Here is a 20,217-nt window from a genome sequence, read left to right as displayed (position 1 = left end):
GACGCTGGAACCCAATCCAGCGCTGCTGTGCCGCAGCCTACGGTTGGGGCTGTTTCTGGAAAGTCTTGCCATTCATGCTCTCGTGCAGCGCCAGGGTCATTACCAAACCGCTTCCTGTCCTTAGTCATAGCCCGTCTCTGGGAGATCAGTATTTCCTCTCTTTAAACTTGTAAAACCCATCCCTGTTTATTCCAGCATCCCCCCCTCTAATGCACTCTCTCCTCTGCCGAGACTAACTCCATCCTGCATTTAGATGATGGGTCACCATCCCTGCAGCCTTGGACAGCCACAGCTAGGCCTGGTGTCACACAGAACAATCCCACACCTTCTCAATCTGCCCCTTGGCCATGCCCGTCACCAGGTACGAAACCTTAAACTGTGCAGATGGCTGAATTCTTTTTGCTCTTGGTCACATCCGGTGGTACTCAAGGATCACTCCTGGTGGTGCTTCAGAGACCATATGGGTGCCAGGGAGGGAGCTCAGGTTTGCCGCATGCAAGGCAAGCATCCTACTCACTGTCCTGTTGCTCCAGCCCCATGTATTCCGGGCGTGTTTACTCAACCACGGGTTTATCAACAGGATTAATTTCATGATGGAACAAGCATAAATCGACTTTCAGAAACTAACGGGGGCCAGAGAATATAGCAGGGCAGCTGCTTGCCTTTCACATGGCCAACTAGGTTCGATCTCTAGAACCCCACGTTGCCCTGAATCCTACTAGTCAGGAATAATCCCCTTAGCACAGCTGGGTGTGCCTCCCGCCCTCCCCGCAGAGAACTAAGCTGAGAGCTGGAAGGCTAGTACGGGGCTAAGGCCATGCACATAGCTGACCACCCTCAGCTCTGGAGGTCCCTAGATGCTACCAGGAGTGATCCTTGAGCACAAGAATCAGGAGTGAGCTGAGCACTGCCAAATGTGGCACAGCCCTGAGAGCCTCCAGAAATGCTGGTATGAAAGATTCATCTGTGCAATCTCCTGGTAAATACAGGTGCAGACACGGTCCTTGTACTGATTTTATAGCTGGTTGAGACTGACACGCTTACTTTCTAGAGAGGAAAAGTGGGTAAGACAACTGAATGCAGCTGTTTGTCCTGCTGGCAGTGAAAGCTCGGATAGAAAACCCTTTCGAGGGTCTTAGCCATAGCGTGAGGCGGCAGAGGGAACCAGGTGGGCCTGCTGGCTGCTAAAAGAGAATGTTCCCTTTTGGAAGTTCCTGGGTGTCAGTGGGAAGAAATACTCTTTTTATTCTAAATGTGAGAGAGCAGGAACGGAGCGATGGCGCGGCGGGGAGGGTGCCTCGCACACAGCGGCATCCTGAGTGCAGAGCCAGAGGAACACCTTCACCTGCTGGGTGTTGCCCGCACAGACCCACCAAAGGCACCAAAGGAAACCAGCAGTGCTGTTCTGCTTCCAGCATGAAGTGCGCAAGTAGGCTGCAGACGGCCAGAGACCCCTACAGCCTCCCCTCTAGAAAGGCTCAGAGATCCCGTATGGACCATACAGACTGGAGAGGACGCGGGAGCGCTCGATACACAGAGACGGGGACGTTAGTTCACGGACTGACCTAGTGCTGGGTTCAGTCCTGAGCACTGCCAGGACTCTTAAGCACTCAGCTGGGAGTAGCCCCTCAGCCCCATCCTCCAAGTATAGCCCCCCCCCCCGCCAAGAACTTTAAAAAAAAACAAAACTCCATTTGTCTTTGTCCTAGGGTGTCTCTGTTCCTTAGCAACTTGGTGCTGAGGTCATTTCCTTTTCCCATCAGGAAGGGCTCCCTGGAGCGGAGAAAGTCACACATCATGAACAGTTTTCAGGAAGTTTTTTAATTAAAAAATATATTAGCTTGTCTTCTAGTCCTTTTGAGGAACCAATAAACATATGTTGACTTGAAAGCAAAACAATCTTTTTGAACTGAACAGAAAAATAAAAATTCTTTTCAAACTTGTTGGTCCCTATTTATTTTCAACGTACTACTATTTACAAATGGAAATGTTCTAATCACTAATAGCAAAGTACCTGGGCAATCTTCTGTGTTAGTTTGAATTACATGCATTTGTTTTGTTGTGGGGCCTCACCTGGTGGTGCTCAGGGATGACTCCTGGTGGGAACGTGGGGTGCCGGAGACTGGGCCCTAGTCTCTTGGTGAAAGGCACACCCGACTGCTGGTCAGGCCCCGTATGTGCCAACTTCAATACTTAAGACAGATGGCAGCGTTTGCTGTGGGTCTTATGAGGCAAACACTGTCCACAACACGTAACGATGCTTTATTTTCCAAGGCTGAGGAGAAGCCCTGGTAGCTAGTAGCTAGCAGAGCTGCGCGGGCAGTGCGTGCGCTCAGGACCATCACTCGGATTATGTGCTCTGCCTTTCTAGCAGGCCAGGGTAAAACTGCAACTGTAATGAAGCCTAAAAATAAAACGTTCTAAACCCAAATCCCAGAGAATCTTAGCTTTTCATAGTCATCTTTAAAGCATTTTAAGCAAAGTACTAATTTCCCAGTGACTCATCCCTCCTCGGACGTGGTTATGTCACATCCTGTTCCCATCTTTGAAGCCACCTGCCGGCCCAGGTGGAGAGCTTCCGGCCGGCCGGCCAGGCTCGTCAACGCCTCACTCTCAGAGCAAGCCCTTCGCGCGGACACGGAGGCGCATGGAGATGAGTCATCACCACGTTCATTACCAAGGTGCTCTCTCTCCAGCGTGGGCTGCAGGAGGCACGTAAGCTTGAGGGGTCCGTTTCAGGAGGTAAACGGCAGCATGGAGGCCCCCGATGTTGACCCACACGGTGTGCACCTTCCTCCATAGGTGACCCATTCCTGATAATGCCTGCGTACAAAAGCACAAAAATAGGAGCTGGCAGGCTGTTTCCAGCCTGATGAGACACGGGCCTCAGTTGTCACGGAAAGCCTCTGGAGGGACTGACAACAGACGTGAAGGGTCTTACCCCCAGCACCAAGTATGGCCCTGAGCGGGGGGCGGGGAGGGTCAGAGTTCAATGGGCTGGAGCACATGCTCTGCGTTTCTGCATTCAGGAGACCCAGATTCGCCCTGACGCTCACAGTAACTCAGAGTCCAACCACACGATCTGTAGGCGTGGGCAGTTGGGAGGGGCCCGCAGCCCCCACACGCCGCAGGCACTGATGGGGATCCCCAGCACCGTGTGGCCCATGGCAAGCCCAACACTGAGCACCAAGTGCCGTGACCCTTGTGTCACCACGACAAACAAGGACACACGAAAACCTGCTTCCCAGCACGTCAGGGCCGCAGTGAGTTCCGAGCCAGGCACGCACCTTGGTGAAGCATTTCTTGTCCTGAGTGAGCAGCACGGCCCGGCCTGTCCCCGGCCGACACACGCGGCTCATCTCCTGCAGGCAAGCTGGGTAAAGGTTCCAGTTTCTCTTCTTAGAGCCCATCCTAGAAACAGAACCAGCAGGTCTAAGCATTTGTAGAAAAATTTCTTTTGACAACTTCAAATGACCTAATTCATCCTCTTAGTGAGGGTGAGAAGTCAGACCAGCAACCAGGAGCCCTTTATCCCGAGAGGCTCTTCCTCAGGCTGTGTGCGGGGCACGTCACTGGCAAAGGGCTAGCCTGAACCGCAGCGATGCCATTTCCAAAACGAGCCTTCAGTGATGCTCAGGACCCAAATGTGCCGACACATCCCTTAGCTCTAGACAGAAACCAAGCACGGGAACCCAGCACTCGCCGCTGGGACCCTTAGCGAGAAGCCGCCATGGGAACCCAGCCCTCGCCGCTGAGACCCTTAGCGAGAAGCCCCCCGCTCAAGGCTCTGAGCAGTTCTGGATGCAGCAGAGGAAAGGCCAGTGAGCGCTTCCCAGCAGGTTCAGGTGCGACTCCTACCTAGGACGGCCAAAGCCCACCTTTTCCCGAAGGGCATGTCCGTGACGATGACGTCCACAGAGCCAGTTCTCAGCGGCAGGTGGCAGATGTCCCACTGCACAGCGTCTATGGGTAAGCCCCCCGACGGGCTGCTGCGGGACAAAAGGAAAGTGCTCCAATGGGCTTTCGAATATGAAGTTTGAAAAAAAAAAGGCTGGAGAGGAAGGAGCTTGTGCTGCAGGAGGGCGCCTGCCTCCAGGTTTACTGTCCATCACCCCACACGCGCCCTGAGCCCTGCTCGGCGGTCCCTGAGCACCACCAGGGGGTGCTCAGGGGGCACCTGCCTTGCGTCGAACAGTCCCTATCCTGCGCTCGTGTCGTGTCAGTCACCAGCCCCGAGCACTGCCAGGTGTGTCCCCAACACCAAAACACACAAACAAAACCAACCCCAAACAGCCACCGCTCCACGGGCTCGGCGCATTCTCTGCATACCAGACACCTGGGCTGGATACCGGCACCAGCCGGTCCCCAGACACGGTCCCCAGACACGCCAGGTGCACCAGAAACAAACAACCCAAAGGCCTGGGCGGGAGCTCCAGGTCTGGATCGCACGCTCGGCCCCTGCAGCCCGAGGCTGGATCGTGGCGCCCCCAGTTCCCAGGAGCACTGCTGGGATCTGTCCCCGTGCACTGAGCACCGCCTGGTGTGCGTCCCCCTCCACCCCGATACACGCCCTATGGAAAAACTGTCAATGAACTCGAGTCTCATGATCACTGGGCGGATGTCACAATGTCACAAAAGGTCAGGAATGATTTAAATCCAGGACATATCACAGAATCTTTCAAATGTTTACCCTTCTTTGACTTGGCCCTTGCTCAACAAAGACGCGATGTTATTTGCTGCTCTGTTGACAGCCAGTGGACTATTGTCACCAGCAATATGGTAACAGCTTGACCACTCAGAAGCCCCCTAGGAAAGAGAGACAGGATTAGCGGCTACCTACGAAACCCAACAAAGACAAAAGGAAACATCGATTATGGATCAATGCCACAGTCCGACGGCACTAGCCACCAGGACAGTCCAAGTCTTTCCCAAAGCCCCGACGCCCCCAGCCCTCCCTCCCTCTCACGGCATTAACTGCCTCCCCCAGGTGTCTCACCTGCCCCCTGCGCCCCCCAGACCGCTCTGTGCCTACCTCTGCTGCCCTATCTGACTTCTTTTAAATATTTCTCTCCTTGCCTGCCTCTCAGCAAGCCAGGAAGCCCCTAGGGCCAGGCCTGGCCATCAGCCAATCTCCCACCAGTGAACCGGCACAGTGAAACATTTCAGACCCTAAGTTCAAAATCCGATGGGAGACATTCAACCACATGAAAATGACCAACCCATAGAATCTTGTGTTTATGGGATCTTTAGACATGCTTACATAGTGGAATATTTGAGAACTTTAAAATAAAGTACAATATCTTGGTATAATCGTTTGTCTCAAATAATTATGTCATTTTAAGTCTAAAGCATGTTAACAGAATGCAAGTGCCAGCTGCCACAGTCCTCTGAATAAAGGGGTGATGTTCCAGCCAGAGCTGCAGTGTTCTAAGATTCACAGGTTCCTGTCCAGACAGAAGAGCCTGCCCTCAGCCGAGGGCTAAGAAACTATCTCCGCAGACAGTAACATGCCTCCCTCCCCAGCCAGCACCCAGTGACGCATTCCTGAGGGCTGGAGAAAGGGTCGCAGTGTCCGAGGAATGCCTGCGGGGGCCGGACACCCTGGCACCCGTTTCTTCTTCTACAACTAGACAGATTTTTGACTCTGAACAAGTACTTATCTTTTTGTAGTGAATACAGCTGTGAACATACGCCACCCGTTTTGTTCCAAACCTATTCATTTTGATCACATAGCAAGTTGGACTTTCTCCCCCGATGTCTCCGTGTTTCCCTTACAAGGAAATGGCTCTTGTCCCTTCTTGTCTGGGAGGGAGGAGTGGGGACGCATCAGGACCCCGCACCTCCTCGCCGCTTCCTCACTGTGAAACCTTACTGCGGCTTGACCCCTAGAACGCTCCCAGACAACTGAATTTTCTGTGTAATTTCTTCAGCCAAGCAAATTTCTCAAACAATAGCAGGAAATAGCTCAATTTTCCTTCTGGGATTTAAATTTTTTGTTGTTTGTTTTGGGCTACACCTGGCAACGCTCAGGGGTTACTCCTGGTTCTGCACTCAGGACTCCAGACAGTGCCTGGGGGAGCGCCAGGAGCACGGGACACCAGGGGCTGAACCCCGCTGGCCACGTGCAAGGCAAGCAGCTGGCCCGATGAACGATCTTTCCACCCCTCATTTTAATTTATTTGGAGGGAGGGTCTTCAAACCTGGCCTTGCTCAGGTCTCACTCCTGGCTCTGCGTTCTGGGGTCACTCTGGCAGGGCTCCGGGAGGGGCTGGGGATCCAACGTGGGTCAGCCGCCCACAGTGCCCTCCCCAGGGTCCTATCTCCCGGGCCCCCTAATACCCAGCTGACAGAGCCGTTCTTCATGCTGGGAGGTGGCCTTAGTGGGGCGGATAGAATCCAGGGTCAGACTCAGGCAGCTCCGTTTCCACCCCACCCACCCCCCACTTCCTCACCTGTCTGGCTTCCCCCAACTCAGAATCTGTGGTGCATCCCTGCATTCTATTGACTGGCTTGGGGTACACTCCTGTGCTTCACCAACTTCAGTATTTTGCTGTGAGGGCCCTCTTCCACATTAACTGATGCAAGAAAATTCCTGTTAAACATTTTTCAAGTAACAATTCCTTCCCATTTTTGTTGTAGACACTTTTTTGGATAGAAACTCTTTTAGTCCACTCAATATGATAGTAACTAGTGTAGCAATGTAAGAGTGCCTGAGACATCGGCTCACCAGACATCCTAAAAATTCCACGTTTCAACTACATATATTTTTGTTGTTGTTTTGGGGGCCACAGCCAGTGGTGCTCAGGACTTACTCCTGGCTCTGCACTCAGGAGTCTCTCCTGGCATGGCTCAATGACCCTGTTTGGTGCTGGGAACTGAATCCGGGTTAGCTGGGCGCAAGGCAAGCGCCCTACCTGCTGTAATACTGTTTTGGCCCCTCAGCTGTATTCTAACTACATAATTCTAAGGACATCAGTAAATTCTGGAGCACAATCCACTTTATAGAAATGAAACCATCTCCCTCCAGTTTATGATTATGCCTTCGTTAATTTTTTCGTTCAAATCTACCCGAGTCTGTTCACTGCAGAAAACGGACTCATGGGCCTGAGATTCTCAGCCTTCCTCCGGGCGTTCCTGGAACAAATACCACCAAAACCTGATCCAGATCTGGCCTGCGATAAAGAGTTACGCTCTTCACACAGACGCTTGAGCGCAGGACAATCTTTCCTAGCACGACTTTTTCAAGCTTCCCTGATGCAACCTTGATTCTGTTTGCGGCACCCGTTAGGTCTAGCCTGTGCCCGAGGCGACCCCTTGCTTTTGTGAAATCCCGAGCTGTCATTACCTCTATAGGGATCGCCCCGGTTCCACACATGGGATCAACGATGATATCTGTGGGCTGAGGAGCACAGAGCCTGCAGGGAGGAAACAGCCTGTGTGAGGAATGCCGCCCAGAGGTCCCGGTCATCCCCACACAGCACGGGCACAGCTGCCCAACAGTCTGCAAAGTCCCGGGAACTGCTTTGGAGGTTCCTCCAGGCCCCCCAAAAAGTCAAGGGTCTATTATGCAAGCATGAAGGAATCAATGGTTTTACAAATCGATCCGCTTGGGCACGGGAGTGCGTCCAGCAGGGAGGCACTGGCCCTGCATACAGCCAACCCGGGTTCTAGGCCCAGCACCCCACATGGTACCCTGAGCACCACCAGGGGGAGTAAGCCCCGAGCATGGCTGGGTGTGGCTCAAACCTCAGCCCACTCTCAGCCCCCTCCCCCACAATCAATTCGTCTCAAAGGGCCAGGGTGCAAGTTCTGTCTGCCCGAGGCCCAGGTTAGACCCCTGACACTGCAGGAAGCCAGCCCTGAGCACTGCCAGACGTGATGCTCAAAAATAAGGAAAATAAAAAACTTGTAATTACAAATTGTTTGTTTTTTAATGCTGAATGCTTTTTTTTTTCCCCCTTTTTGGGTCACACCCAGGATGCTCAGGGGTTCCTCCTGGCTCTGCACTCAGGAATTACTCTTTGTGGTGCTCGGGGAATCCTATGGGATGCTGGGAATAGAACCTGGGTTGGCTGCGTGCAAGGCAAACATCCTACCTGCTGTGCTATCTATCGCTCCAGCCCCTGAATGCTAAAAATTTTTACATGTACTCAAAGTTCCCTTTTGCTACCACCTGAAAGCCCATTTCACACCCAGAGAGAATTTAGCTTCCAGATCATTTTCACCAGGTAACAGATGCTGCTGCAAACAGTCAGGGCCAGCATGGGCGGCGGGGATGGCGTGCGCTGATCCAACCCCTGGCTCGTGTGATCAGTCCCCCGAGCACCAGCAGGAGCAAGCCCTGAGCACAGCGCTGGGAGTAACCACTAAATACTGCTGGAGGAGATGAGACCCCCAGAGCAAAAATAAAGCACTGATATCTACCTGCACTGAACATCTCATCCTTCCTGATGAATTCTGTCTGTTTTTGTTTTAGGGTTTTGGGGACTCACCCAGCACTGTTGGGGACTGTGTGATGCCGAGAATCGGTCGTGGGCGCCCCGCACGCAAAGCTTACGTCCATACACACCCCACTAAAGGTGTTCTTAAGGCCAGCTCCTAACCAAGCCGTCCAGTGCCCGCAAGGACCGAACCAGCCTCTCACCTGAGCATCCCATAGGCAAGCGTGGATCTGAGAGTCGTGGGTCCAAAATGTGTGATGTTTCTTCGGTGAAGACTTTCCTCGGTCAAGGCAATGCCCACGATAACTTCGCTATCGTGAATATTCAAAAGAACCTGTAGTAAAGTTGGCAGGACAGAGTACAACAGTGTTAGATCTTTCAAGCTACAGGGATTAGGATTTTTTTTTTTAAAAAACCCGAGGCTTTAACTTTGAAGTATAGTTTACATATAGTAAAATCCTTTTTATTTTCTGTTTATTTTTTGGGCCCCACTGGGTGAAGCTCAGGGGTTACTCCTCGCTCTACACCCAGGAATTACTCGTGGCAGTGCTTGGGGGACAATACGTGGTCTAAGGGATTGAAACTGGGACTGCCACCCGCTAGCCTGCCCTGCTGATCCCTCCAGCCCCCAAACACATAAATCCTCAGCACGGAACTTTTTACCTGTGGCTTGTTACGTCGGCAGGCTGTGAAGCCACCACCAGATGCACACGCAGCAGCCCCAACTTTAGCGGGCACCTCCTCTCCCCTCACCCGGACGAATCACTGATCTGACACCTACTTGACTTGACACTCAGATAAATAAAATCATCTAGCATACAGTAAACTTCTGAAAGTCTATTTTATTCCTGGGCCAGAGACACAGCCCACTGGGCTAAGCCCAGCCGAGCCCCGGCCATCCCTGGCACAGGCTCTGCACCCCGCCCCCAGCCGCTGAAGACATCTGTTCTATTTGGGCTCACCTTTTTGGTAAGTTATCTATACGGAGATTTGCTCAAACTTTCTTTTGGGCCTCACCTGGAGGTACTCAGGGCTGACTCCTGGCTCTGCGCTTGGGAATCACTCCTGGCAGTGCTCAGGGGACCCGGGTCAGCAGTGTGCAAGTCAAACACCCCAGCTGCTGTCTCCAGTCCCTCACACCCTGAATTTTCACAATTACAAACGTGTTTTGAAGATTTATGGATTTAATATACGTTAAAATCTTAAAAAAAAAAAGGGGGGGGGGGCTGGAGCGATAGCAGAGTGGGTAGGGCGTTTGCCTTGCATACGGCTGACCGGGGTTCGAATCCCAGCATCCCATATGGTCCCCTAAGCACCGCCAGGAATAATTCCTGAGCCAGGTATTTCCTGACCCTGTGTGTCGCCGGGTGTGACCCAAAAAGAAAAAAAAAATCTTTTAAAATATTAAAAAAAAAACACAAAAACTTCAAATATATAGATGTTCCAAAAAAACCTGGCATGACAAACTCCAAAATCCCCCTTTCACTCAGCTGTGAACACGACACATCTGCTTCGTCATTCTTAGTTCTTTTTAACTCGACTCAATGTTTGTGACATGTTAACCAGACAAATAAAAACTATTAAATTAAAAAATGTAAATAGGGGGGCTGGAGAGATAGCACAGTGGGCAGGGCGTTTGCCTTGCACGCGGCCGACCCGGGTTCAAATCCCAGCATCCCATATGGTCCCCTGAGCACGGCCAGGGGTAATTCCTGAGTGCAGAGCCAGGAGTAACCCTTGTGCATCGCCGGGTGTGGCCCAAAAAGAAAAAAGAAAAAAAAAAAAAAGAATGTAAATAGGGGCCAGAGAAACAGGATAGCAGGGAGAGTGCTTGCCCAGGATGTGGCCGACCCAGGCTCAATCCCCGGCATCCCATACGATCCCCCAAGCACCACCAGGAGTGATTCCTGAGTGCAGAGCCAGGAGGAAGAAGCCCTCAGGACCACCGGGGGTGGCCCCAAAACCAAAACTTAAAAGAAATTGAGAAAACTCAGTCTTTACATCACTCATCAACTAAGCGTATGGAAAATGCACATATTAACACCCACCATTTTAAATATAAATATATTCACTTATTTAACCTTCAGGATAAAGATTTCTACTTTGGCACACTGTAAAACCTGCAGATTTCGTAATAATTTCTTTCGCAAGAAAGCAGGGTAAGAGTTCTGTGAAGCTTTGTCATGCGCCCAGAGAGCATCTCGGGCAGAGTGCCACGGCGGTAAGCTAGGTTCCTCTCAGTAACCCGGGCTGACTGGCCCCAACTACGAGCCCTGTGGCCCGGGGTGAACTGCCCGTGAGCCAATGCTAGCTGGCACCCCCCCACCCCCACGGTGCTCCGAGCACCGTCCCGACCATCGCAACCGGAGCCCACACCCACCTCCACGTCGAAGTTCGTCATGTCGGCCTTCCACTTGAAATGCTCCTGAACAGCACCCCCAAAATCCCTCGCGGCCTCATTTGACGAAAAGCAGTGTTTGTCCCCTGCCCTGTTGCAGGTCACTCTGAACTTCAGCACTTCGGGCTCAGTGTCTCCCGTGGCGGTTTCCTCCGTCTCGTCTCTGCGCGACGCCGAGTCCTCGCTGACCAGCGTGCACACGTCCTCCCGGAGGGCGGCGTTCTCATAGCAGTCCGAGAGGTGGGCGTCCGAGGGCGCGCGGGCGGACTGCGTCGCTTCTCCCTTGTCTGCTTTGTCTCCCTGTCCATTTTCGACCTTTTCTTTACTTACGTTCAGATTCGTCTTCTTACGCTTTGTTTTCTTTTTCTTGAAACCGGTGTTAATTTTCCACACCTTTAAGGGGTCTGACCATGCGAGTTTCCCAGCCAATTCTTCAAAGTCCTTCAGAACCTCTTCCTACAAAGGCGAGAAAATGAGATCCATCCTTTACCTCTTTAACCTTACACACAGAACCCCCTACTTGGCCTAGCGGAGCGGGAGTGCAAGCGAAACGGAAAAAACCGTTGCAAGGGCCATGGTGCTTGCTTCGCGTGCGGCTGACCTGCACCAGTTACCTCAGCACCATGCGGAGTGGCCGCCCTCAAACACAAAGTAACGACTCTAAAGAAACAACAATTTCCTGGACAATGAAGATACACGGGGCATGAGGGGAAGTCCAGTGGGCAGGGTGACAACGAAGCTCCGAGCATCACTTGGTGTGAACCCCCCCCCCACAAAAAAAAAAAGCCAAAAAAAAAAAAAGTCAAAAGAACAAAAACTGCAAGTAATGCTTGACATTTGCGGGGCTCCGGGCCTGCTGCTGTGTAGTCTCGGAAGTGACAGTTTCCCAGTCCCTGGAGACGGGCACAAGTCAGCCCCACACGGAGCTGAGAGTCCGTCTGCCCTGGCCGCGCCTTCAGGCTCACGCCTGGCGAGGCAGCGCTGAAGGGCGGCCCCCGGAAGCAGGCGGGGACAGCGCACGGCTGTCCTGCAGGGCGCACCTATCTCTGTGTAGCTTTACCCCCACTCCGGCGATCTCAAAGCCCAAATAATGCAAACTGTAGGAGGGCACCAAAATCAAAGAAAAAAAGAAAATAGTCCCGGAGTGATAGCGCAAGCGGGCAGGGCACCTGCTTTGCACACAGCCACCCTGGGTTCAACCCCAGCATCCATCCGGGCCTCCCAGTACTGCCAGGAGTAATTCCAGAGCACAGAGCGAGGAGTAACACCTGAACATTGCCAGGTGTGGCCCAAAAACTTAAAAAAAATTTGGTGGGGAGAGACAGTTTGGGGCCACACTCCGCAGTGCTCGGGACTTACTCTGGGCTCACTCCAGGCTCTGAGCCCCGGGCCATGCAGGGTGTGGGCGGGGTCATACCAGGTCAGCGTGTGCAAGGAAAGCTCTCCACCTGCTATACTATCAATCCGGCCTTAAATAAGTAATAAAATTTAACCTATTTCAGTTGATTTTTCTAGGCCATGGATTCGTATCACTCTGATTTTTGAACGCTTTGGAAACCAACCTGCTACCGAAAAGGAAAACCCCCCCAAAATCCGACAACATGTCTTAGTTTTAAAAAAGATTATTTCTGGGGCCATGGTGCTTGCCTTGCATGCAGCCGACCCAGGTTCCATCCCTGGCACCCCAAATGGCCCACTGCGCACAGCCAGGAGTGACCCCTGAGCTCAGAGCAAGAAGTAAGTCCTGAACATAGTCAAGTGTGGCAACACACACACACACACACACACACACACACACACACACACACAATTATTTATAAGACAGGCAAAAAAATACTTTTCAAGCATGCATTCTAGAAACTTGATTCCAAAATGATGCAGAAGAACATTAAAACTTTAAGGCCATCTATTTTCTTTTCTTTCTTTTTTTCTTTTTGGATCACACCCAGCGATGCACAGGGGTCACTCCTGGCTCTGCACTCAGGAACTACCCCTGGCGGGTGCTCAGGAGACCATATGGGATGCTGGGAATCGAACCTGGGTCGGCCATGTAGCAAGGCAAACACCCTCCCTGCTGTGCTATCACTCCAGCCCTCGGCCATCTATTTTCAATCTTCAATTTGGCACATCTGTGAATTTAGACTCAAAGACAAAACATACATGGGAAGCAGAGCTTTTGCTGCTATAGTTTGCAGTCTGGGGGTCACAGCCAGTGGTGACCAGAGCTTCCGCGAGCCTCTGCACTCAGGGAGATTCCCGCGCTGACGTGAGTGGGAGTGGGCAGGCCGACCCGCTGCTTCTCTCTCCAGCCCCCAGAGCTACTGTAACGAGTGAAGGAGTACTGAGGTATTCCTTTGGCTTTATTTAGAAAATGGAGTCAGGAGAGAAAGCAGGCCAAAACCAAATAGTGGAAGGAAGCATTTGCTTGCTCTGGTTCAACCAGGAAGCAATTCTACTTTGAACCCACACTCAAAGCTAATTTTAGGTACCCTTTGTAGAAAACCAAGCAATTTCTTTTTTACCTCTTATAAATAAATTCTGCTATTTCAATAGTGACTTTTATTCATTTATTTTTTAGACTCACTTGGGGGCTCCCGAGGACCGTGCTCAGGAGTGAGCCCCAGCGATGCCCGGGGACCACACGCAGGCAGCTCGTCACTAACACACGAGCTCCCCAGCCCTCAGGACTGATTATTAACTTTTGTTTTTCCTTCGGGGTGTCAGGAATCAAACCCACGTCCTCATACATGTGAGATGTGCACTGAACGTAACTCTCGGTAGGCTGAGGGATGGGTGAGTGCGAGAGCACCTGTTCTGCAGGTACGAGGCCCAGGGTTCAGTCCTGGCACCTCCACGCGTCCTGAACGTTCTCTCTGGCACCTCAGGCAAGTTCCAGGTCCCTGGCGCACCGCAACCACAGCTGTGTCAGACAAGCCATCACACCACGGGCTGCACAATGAATTCCACTGTGCACAGTCTCCTGCACGGGCCTTGTAAAAGCAGTAGCTTAAAACCATTTTAAAAAGTAACAATGCCGGGGCTGGAGTGATAGCACAGTGGGGAAGGCGTTTGCCTTGCACGCGGCCGACCCGGGTTCGAATCCCAGCATCCCATAGGGTCCCCTGAGCACCGCCAGGGGTAATTCCTGAGGGCATGAGCCAGGAATGACCCCTGTGCATTGCCGGGTGTGACCCAAAAAGCAAAAAAAAAAAAAAAAAAAAAGTAACAATGCCAGGACTGGTGACACAGCACGCGAGCCTCTCGCCCCGCACTCAGCCGGCTGCGCCCCAGCACCACACATGGGCTCCCGATCCCAGCAGCAGGGATCGTGCACACAAAGCCAGTGGGCACCAGCGCTGCTGGGTGTGACCCCATCCCCCAAAAAATGAAAACCAGCAGCAGCAACGCTAATCGACAGGATGGGAAAAGTGGAATGATCTAAGGCACCGCATGTGGAAAAGCTCACCTTCGTCTCTTTGAAGTGGTAATCTTTAAACTCCTGAACAACCACAAACAAATTATCCACTGACCTCAGACAATGAACCTGGGAAGGGAAAAAAAAAATTGTTAGAAACAAATTTCTGGAAGTTTCTGAATCACACGAACTATTAGCATTTTTGTTATAAATGAGGTGTAGAGATTTTAAAGTAGTTAATATCTGTAACTAGTGTTTAAAAACATCCTCACTGGGGCCCTATAAATAGTACAGGGGTAGGGCATCTGCCTTGCATGCAGCTGACTGAGTTCGATCCCGGCATCCAATATGGTACACGGCGTTCACCAGGGTGATCCCCGAGCAGAGCCAGGAGTAAGCCCTGAGCCTGTGGTGAGTGGCCTAAAAACCGAAACCAAAACCATGCTCACCTACCCACTGTTCCCATCTGTTTGGTCATCCATAAGCTCCAAGAGAAACAGCAGGACAGATCACAAACAGCTGTCCCGTGCTACGTGACACCCTGCCGTGTGAGAATGGAGAGTGTCTGCTGGTGGAAGGGGGTGGGCGTGAAGGGGGGACTCCTTGGATTTCCTCTTAGCCCTGCGGGCCACTGGCACTGCAGCGGTTTGTGCTCCTGACCTGAGCTCCGGGCTCGGGGACACGACTTCTCCCTAAACTGAGCAGGCAGGTCCCGACTGCGCCAGGCTGCCTTCACCAGGACAGCTTGGGGGGGGGGGGGGTTGAGTTTCCCTCCCGGCCCCAGCAGAACCCAATCGTGCAGCCATGCTCAAGGCTGCTCTCCACAGGCTTGGATGAGCCTCACCTATGAGGGAACCTGCAGAAAAACCCAGGTATGTGGGACCCGTGTCTGAGAGCTCCAAGCTCGCTCAGAACCAGACTGGGCCTCCTCCCCCCAGCTCCCCAGCTCCCCAGCAGCTTGGCAGTCACACCCTCAAACTGTCCCTGGTTCCATATAATCTCACCAATGGCCAAGATCCAGACTCTGAAATAAAGCTCCCAGAACAGAGCGACACAGAACGTTCTGGAGCACAGCCGCGGACACCAAAAGTAGCACACACGTTTGAGTTTAACATACACGCTTGTAATCTCTTATACAAGGGCTTAAATGGCTCCAGGATTGAAATAACGACAATCTCCACATACTTTCCTCTTATGGTGGTGGGAAGGTGCATGGAGGTGGAATTGGTGTTTGAATATTATCTGCAATAATATCTATTGCAAGCAACTTTATAAAAATAAAATTAAAAAAATTAACTGAGGGGCTGGAGCGATAGCACAGCGGGTAGGGCATTTGCCTTGCGCTCGGCCAACCCGGGTTTGATTCCCAGCATCCCATACGGTCCCCTAGGCAACCGCCAGGAGTAATTCCTGAGTGCAGAACCAGAACTAACCCCTGTGCATCACCGGGTGTGACCCAAAAAGCAAAATTAAAATAAACTGAGCAGTCAGCAAGCACAACCGTGTCAGCCTTCCGTGTCCCTTGGCTGGTCATCTAGGATGGACCTAATCACCCAAACAAGAATCATAAACACTGGGGCCCTTGATGGACACAGCACACAGTACTTTCTTTCTGAAAGACCTGGACAACACCCGGGGCTAGGGGCTACTCCCAGCAGCGCTCAGGAGACCAGGAGGTGCCAAGCATCAAACCCTAACCATGTGCATGCAGAGGGCGTATCCGGCTTGTCGAGCACATCTCGAGCTAAAGCACGTTCAAGGGAGACTAGACAGCATCTGCAGATCCTTTACAAAAGGAACTGAGCAGGCACTCGCTTTTTTTTTGCATCTGCAGGGGTCCTGGAAACCAAATGCTTCCGGATGCTTCCATATGTCTGACACCCTGAGCCTGAGGGATAATGGCAAAATGAAACAAAAGGAAGCCCAGTTGGGCCCTCATCCTGCTTATGTCACTGAGGAAGAGCCGGGCTTCTCTCCCGGTAGGATGGCTGCCCTTCACTGCTCACCGACAATACTTCTCGCCAAAATTTCTTCCACGCAGATCAAAAGAACAGTCTCTTCTTATGATTCACCCCCCGAAGTCTAAGCTTCAGCTAGGAACAAAAGTTAAGCAGCTGGAGAGCCAGTACATAGGGCAGGGCAATGAATGTGGCCAACCCAGGTTCAGTTCCCAGCATCCCATATGGTCATATGGTCTCCTAAGCCCCGCCAGGTGTGGCCCAAAATTAAAAAACAAAACAAAACAGGAGTGTTTGAAAAACATTTAAAGATAGAAGATTCCAGAATTTCTTCATATTCACAAACAATGCTGTTGAATTCATGTCTAGAAATATAGATTGCTTTTTAAAAGACAGCATGAGGAGAGGAGAGAGCGCTCACAGGGCTGAGGGTCGCTTTGCAGGTAGGGGGCCCAGGCCTGACCCCACAGCACTGAATTGGGAGCAGCCCCGCCTCCCACTGGGAAGGGCCCAAAAGTCCCCTCCCCCCCAGTCAAATTTACAAATTCGCATCCATAAAAAAAGGGCAGAAAATAATAAAAACAGGTGCGGTGGAGAGAAAACAGAATTCAGGAGCTATTTTAAACTGTGCTGTATTCCAACCTGAGCAAGGCTTTCCACGGAAATGTCGAAATAGATCTTGCCCCGGTCTTTGCTGATCTTGCACGATGATCCTAGTTTCTCTCTCACTTCATCTGCTGCCGTCTGCTCGAAGCCAGTGGGTACAGTGGCCCCAATGGTGACTTGGAGACGCTCGGAATCACTTCCGGGGTCGCTCTGTGCCACTGGTACCACGGGACTGTGGTTCTCCTGAAGGTTCGCATCCAGGAGCTGGTCCGTAGCTTCCTGAACATCAGACATCTCTGCAGTGTTTCCGAGATCCCGGACAGAATCCCTGGAAAAATAACACCAAGAAAAAGCAAGTTAAGCGCATTTCACATTGCGACAGAGGACTGGAAGAACTGGGTAATGTTTAATCCACACACGATTCCACCTGCCCCACAGTACTAGGTAAAGACACGGTCCTTTGTACTGCAGACTCTGCTTTGGAATCACCTATGGTGAGGACCGGCACCAAAAGCACCGTGATCAAGAATCCCTGAGACGCGCAAGACACATACATTTCTTTCTTTCTTTTCTTTTCTTTTTTCTTTCTTTCTTTCTTTCTTTCTTTCTTTCTTTCTTTCTTTCTTTCTTTTCTTTCTTTCCTTCCTTCCTTCCTTCCTCCCTCCCTCCCTCCCTCCTTCCCTTCTTCCTTCCTTTTTCTTTCTTTCCTTTCCTCCCCTCCCCTTCTCTCTCTCTCTCTCTTTCTTTCTTTCAACGAAGACTGTTCCAGACTTATAAACTTTCTTAATTACGGTTCAGTCATTCAATCATCGAGTACCCATCCCTCCACCAGTGTCCATTCTCCACCACCAATGTTCCCAGTATCCCTCCTGCCCCCCCTCCACCACGCAAACCTCTGTGGCAGGCACATTCCCTTTTATTCTCTCTCTCCTTTTGGGTGTTCACTGTATTAGTGTCATCCCATTGCTCATCCATTTGTTCGAGCGGGCACCAGTAACATCTCCATGGTGAGACTTGTTGTTACTGTGTTTGGCATATCGAATACGCCAAGGGGAGCTTGCCAGGCTCTGCCGTGCGGGCGGGATACTCCCGGCAGCTTGCTGGGCTCTCCGAGAGGGGCGGAGGAATCGAACCCGGGTCGGCCACGTGCAAGGCGAACAGCCCTCCCCGCTGTGCCATCTCTCCAGCCCTTTTTGGGCGTTACGGTTTGCAACACAGGTAGCAAGTGGCCATCACGTCTGGTCCAGTCTACCTTCAGCGCGCCATCTCCCGTCCCGGGCCAGCCCTCCACGCATCACTGACTCGGTGGTCCCTTCTCTGTCCCAGCTGTCTCTCCCCAGCACGTGTTTTGGGGGAGTGGGCGGGGCGGGGGCTCAAACAAGCCTTCCTCGCTCAGAGGGGTTCCGGCCGCCGGAGACCACGACTTTGTCTTGCTCCCGGGGCTCCGGGAGTCCCCCTGGGGGGCTCGGGGCACCATACGGGGTGCCGGGGATCGAACCCGGGCGGCCGCAGCCAGGCCGGGGCCCCGCCGGGGGGTTGATGCCCGTCCGTTCCGAGCAAGGCCGGGCCGACGCCTAACGGAAGGCCCCAACGGCCCCGCGCCGCGCACGGGCGCTCGGGACCCGCCAAGCCGCGCCGCGGGGCGTCCGAGGCCCCCCATGGACGGGCCCCCGCCCCCGTCCCCGCCGCCGCCGCGGGACACGCAGCGAGGGCGGCGCCGCCACGCCCCGCCCCGCGCCGCCGCTTACCGGCCGCCCGCGCAGGCCCGTCCGCCGCCCACCCGGCCCCGGCCCCGCGCGGCCCGGTCACGCTGCCGGAAGTCTCGCGACGCCCCTCCGGAAGCGGAAGTGAGGGGGCGGGACGCGCGGGACGGGTGCCGGGCGGGGTCAGGGCGCGCACGCGTCCGTGTGGGCGGCGCCGCGGGAGGGCGGGGGCGGGGGCGGGCCCGGCGTGCGGCGCCCGAGCAAAGGTCCGCGGGCGCGGCCTGCGGGGGCGCGGGCTGGGGAGGGGGCTCGGGCGGGGCCAAGTCTGTTGGCCCGAGAGTCCCGCGCAGCGCCGTCGGGGCGTCGGTGCTGGCTCTCCAGGGCGCCTGCGCCCCGCTTGCATCTGGGCGCTGCATGTGTACCCCCACGTACCGCGAGGTGCGACCCAGAGCCCCCGGATCAGCCCCGAGCACCGCCTATACCCCGTCCCCAACTGATCCCCAGATTGTCGTGGGCATCTCAGTTGTGCATTTATTTTGGGTTTTGGGTCCTCACCCGGCAGTGCTCAGGACTACTCCTGGCTCTGTGCTCAGGGCTCAGAGGACCATGTTCAGCGCCAGCGTTTAAACCTGGGTTGGCCACATGCAAGGCAGTTGCCTTACTGTAGTATCTCTCTGTCCCTGATACATGGACCTTTATACATTTCAAAAACATCTTTTGCCTCCCTCTCTGCAAAACTGATCTGCTTTAAAAAAAAAAAAGAAGAAGAAGAAGAAGAAGACTTGGGGCTGGAGCGATAGCACAGCGGGTAGGGCGTTTGCCTTGCACGCGGCCGACCCGGGTTCTAATCCCAGCATCCCATATGGTCCCCTGAGCACAGCCAGGGGTAATTCCTGAGTGAAGAGCCAGGAGTAACCCCTGTGCATCGCCGGGTGTGACCCAAAAACCAAAAAAAAAAAAAAAAAGACTATTTAGCTTAGGGAAAACGTCTTTAGGTTTTGTTACCTACTAATAGTATTTTATTGGGTCTGCTGCTGAAACAGCCAATTTTATTGAGCGTCTATGAAGTCTTGGCGGCTTTATAGTCACTGGGGTATGGCAGTGAAAACATCCCCAGGTCTCCCGATAGCTTCTGGAGCTCATAGTCTGATGGAAAGGAGACAAGACAACAAATGTGAGGTTCGGAGAGACGGCAGGTAGGGCACTTGCCTTGCACTCAGCCAGCCCACGTTCAATCCATCACCACCTGTAGCCCCCTGAGCACAGCCAGGAGTGCTCTGCGAGCACAGAACAAGGAGTACTGCTGGGTGTGACAGGAACTTGTGTATTTGTTACATACCTACAGGGGTTAGTATTACGGAGAACAACGAAGCAATATGGGGGGCTTCAGAGATTGCTGGGGAGATGGAGGGGCTCCGAGAAGGGGCCAGAGCAGTGCCCGGAGGACAGCAGAGAGCTGCTAGCCTTTGGGGTATCTAGGCGGGAGCCGGAAGTTCCAGGAGGCCAGAGTAGCGAGAGCAGTGGACAGGGAGGGGGGCAATGAGCGGATCATCATTGAGGCCGAGGTGGTCTGAGTTGTCACCACGAGTCACCGTGGCAGCCGTCCCTCCATGCTGGGATGGAATCAGCAGTTTTCAGCGGGACAGCTGAGAACTAAGCTGACTGACCCGATCAGGGCCTGCCCCTGGGGTGGGAG

At 53.1% G+C, this 20,217-nt stretch overlaps 1 protein-coding gene across 2 annotated transcripts; it reads right to left on the bottom strand.

Annotated features, from left to right (window-relative positions):
• Nucleotides 1-1,800: 1,800 nt before the first annotated feature.
• THUMPD3 (THUMP domain containing 3) lies at nt 1,801-18,692 on the bottom strand. Of its 2 annotated transcripts, none has more exons than XM_055134820.1 (10): nt 18,567-18,692; nt 16,855-17,146; nt 14,306-14,383; nt 10,822-11,295; nt 8,645-8,775; nt 7,346-7,415; nt 4,691-4,806; nt 3,879-3,989; nt 3,288-3,411; nt 1,801-2,823 (listed from the first exon to the last, which is right to left on the bottom strand). In XM_055134820.1, exons 2-10 carry the CDS (start codon nt 17,110-17,112, stop codon nt 2,674-2,676), a joined length of 1,512 nt encoding a protein of 503 aa, XP_054990795.1. In that variant the 5' UTR covers nt 17,113-17,146; nt 18,567-18,692; the 3' UTR covers nt 1,801-2,673. The 2 variants fall into 2 exon arrangements, with proteins under 2 accessions (XP_054990795.1, XP_054990796.1); XM_055134821.1 differs by lacking the exon at nt 18,567-18,692 and adding an exon at nt 18,071-18,494.
• Nucleotides 18,693-20,217: the final 1,525 nt, after the last annotated feature.

This window comes from Sorex araneus, chromosome 4 (assembly GCF_027595985.1).
Source record: "Sorex araneus isolate mSorAra2 chromosome 4, mSorAra2.pri, whole genome shotgun sequence".
Lineage (NCBI taxonomy): Eukaryota > Metazoa > Chordata > Mammalia > Eulipotyphla > Soricidae > Sorex > Sorex araneus.
Note: the sequence above shows the minus strand (reverse complement) of the source record. Positions and strands in the feature narration are given on the sequence as shown.

What these genes read in the sequence shown, in the direction of transcription:
- THUMPD3 (XM_055134820.1), bottom strand. Translation starts at nt 17,112, where the DNA reads ATGTCTGATGTTCAGGAAGCTACGGACCAGCTCCTGGATGCGAACCTT. An exon ending in TGACGAACTTCGACGTGGAG is followed by an intron (nt 8,776 to 10,821) that starts GTGGGTGTGGGC and finishes ACTTTACTACAG; the next exon opens with GTTCTTTTGAATATTCACGA. An exon ending in AAGGGCCAAGTCAAAGAAGG is followed by an intron (nt 3,990 to 4,690) that starts GTAAACATTTGA and finishes TTTGTCCCGCAG; the next exon opens with CAGCCCGTCGGGGGGCTTAC.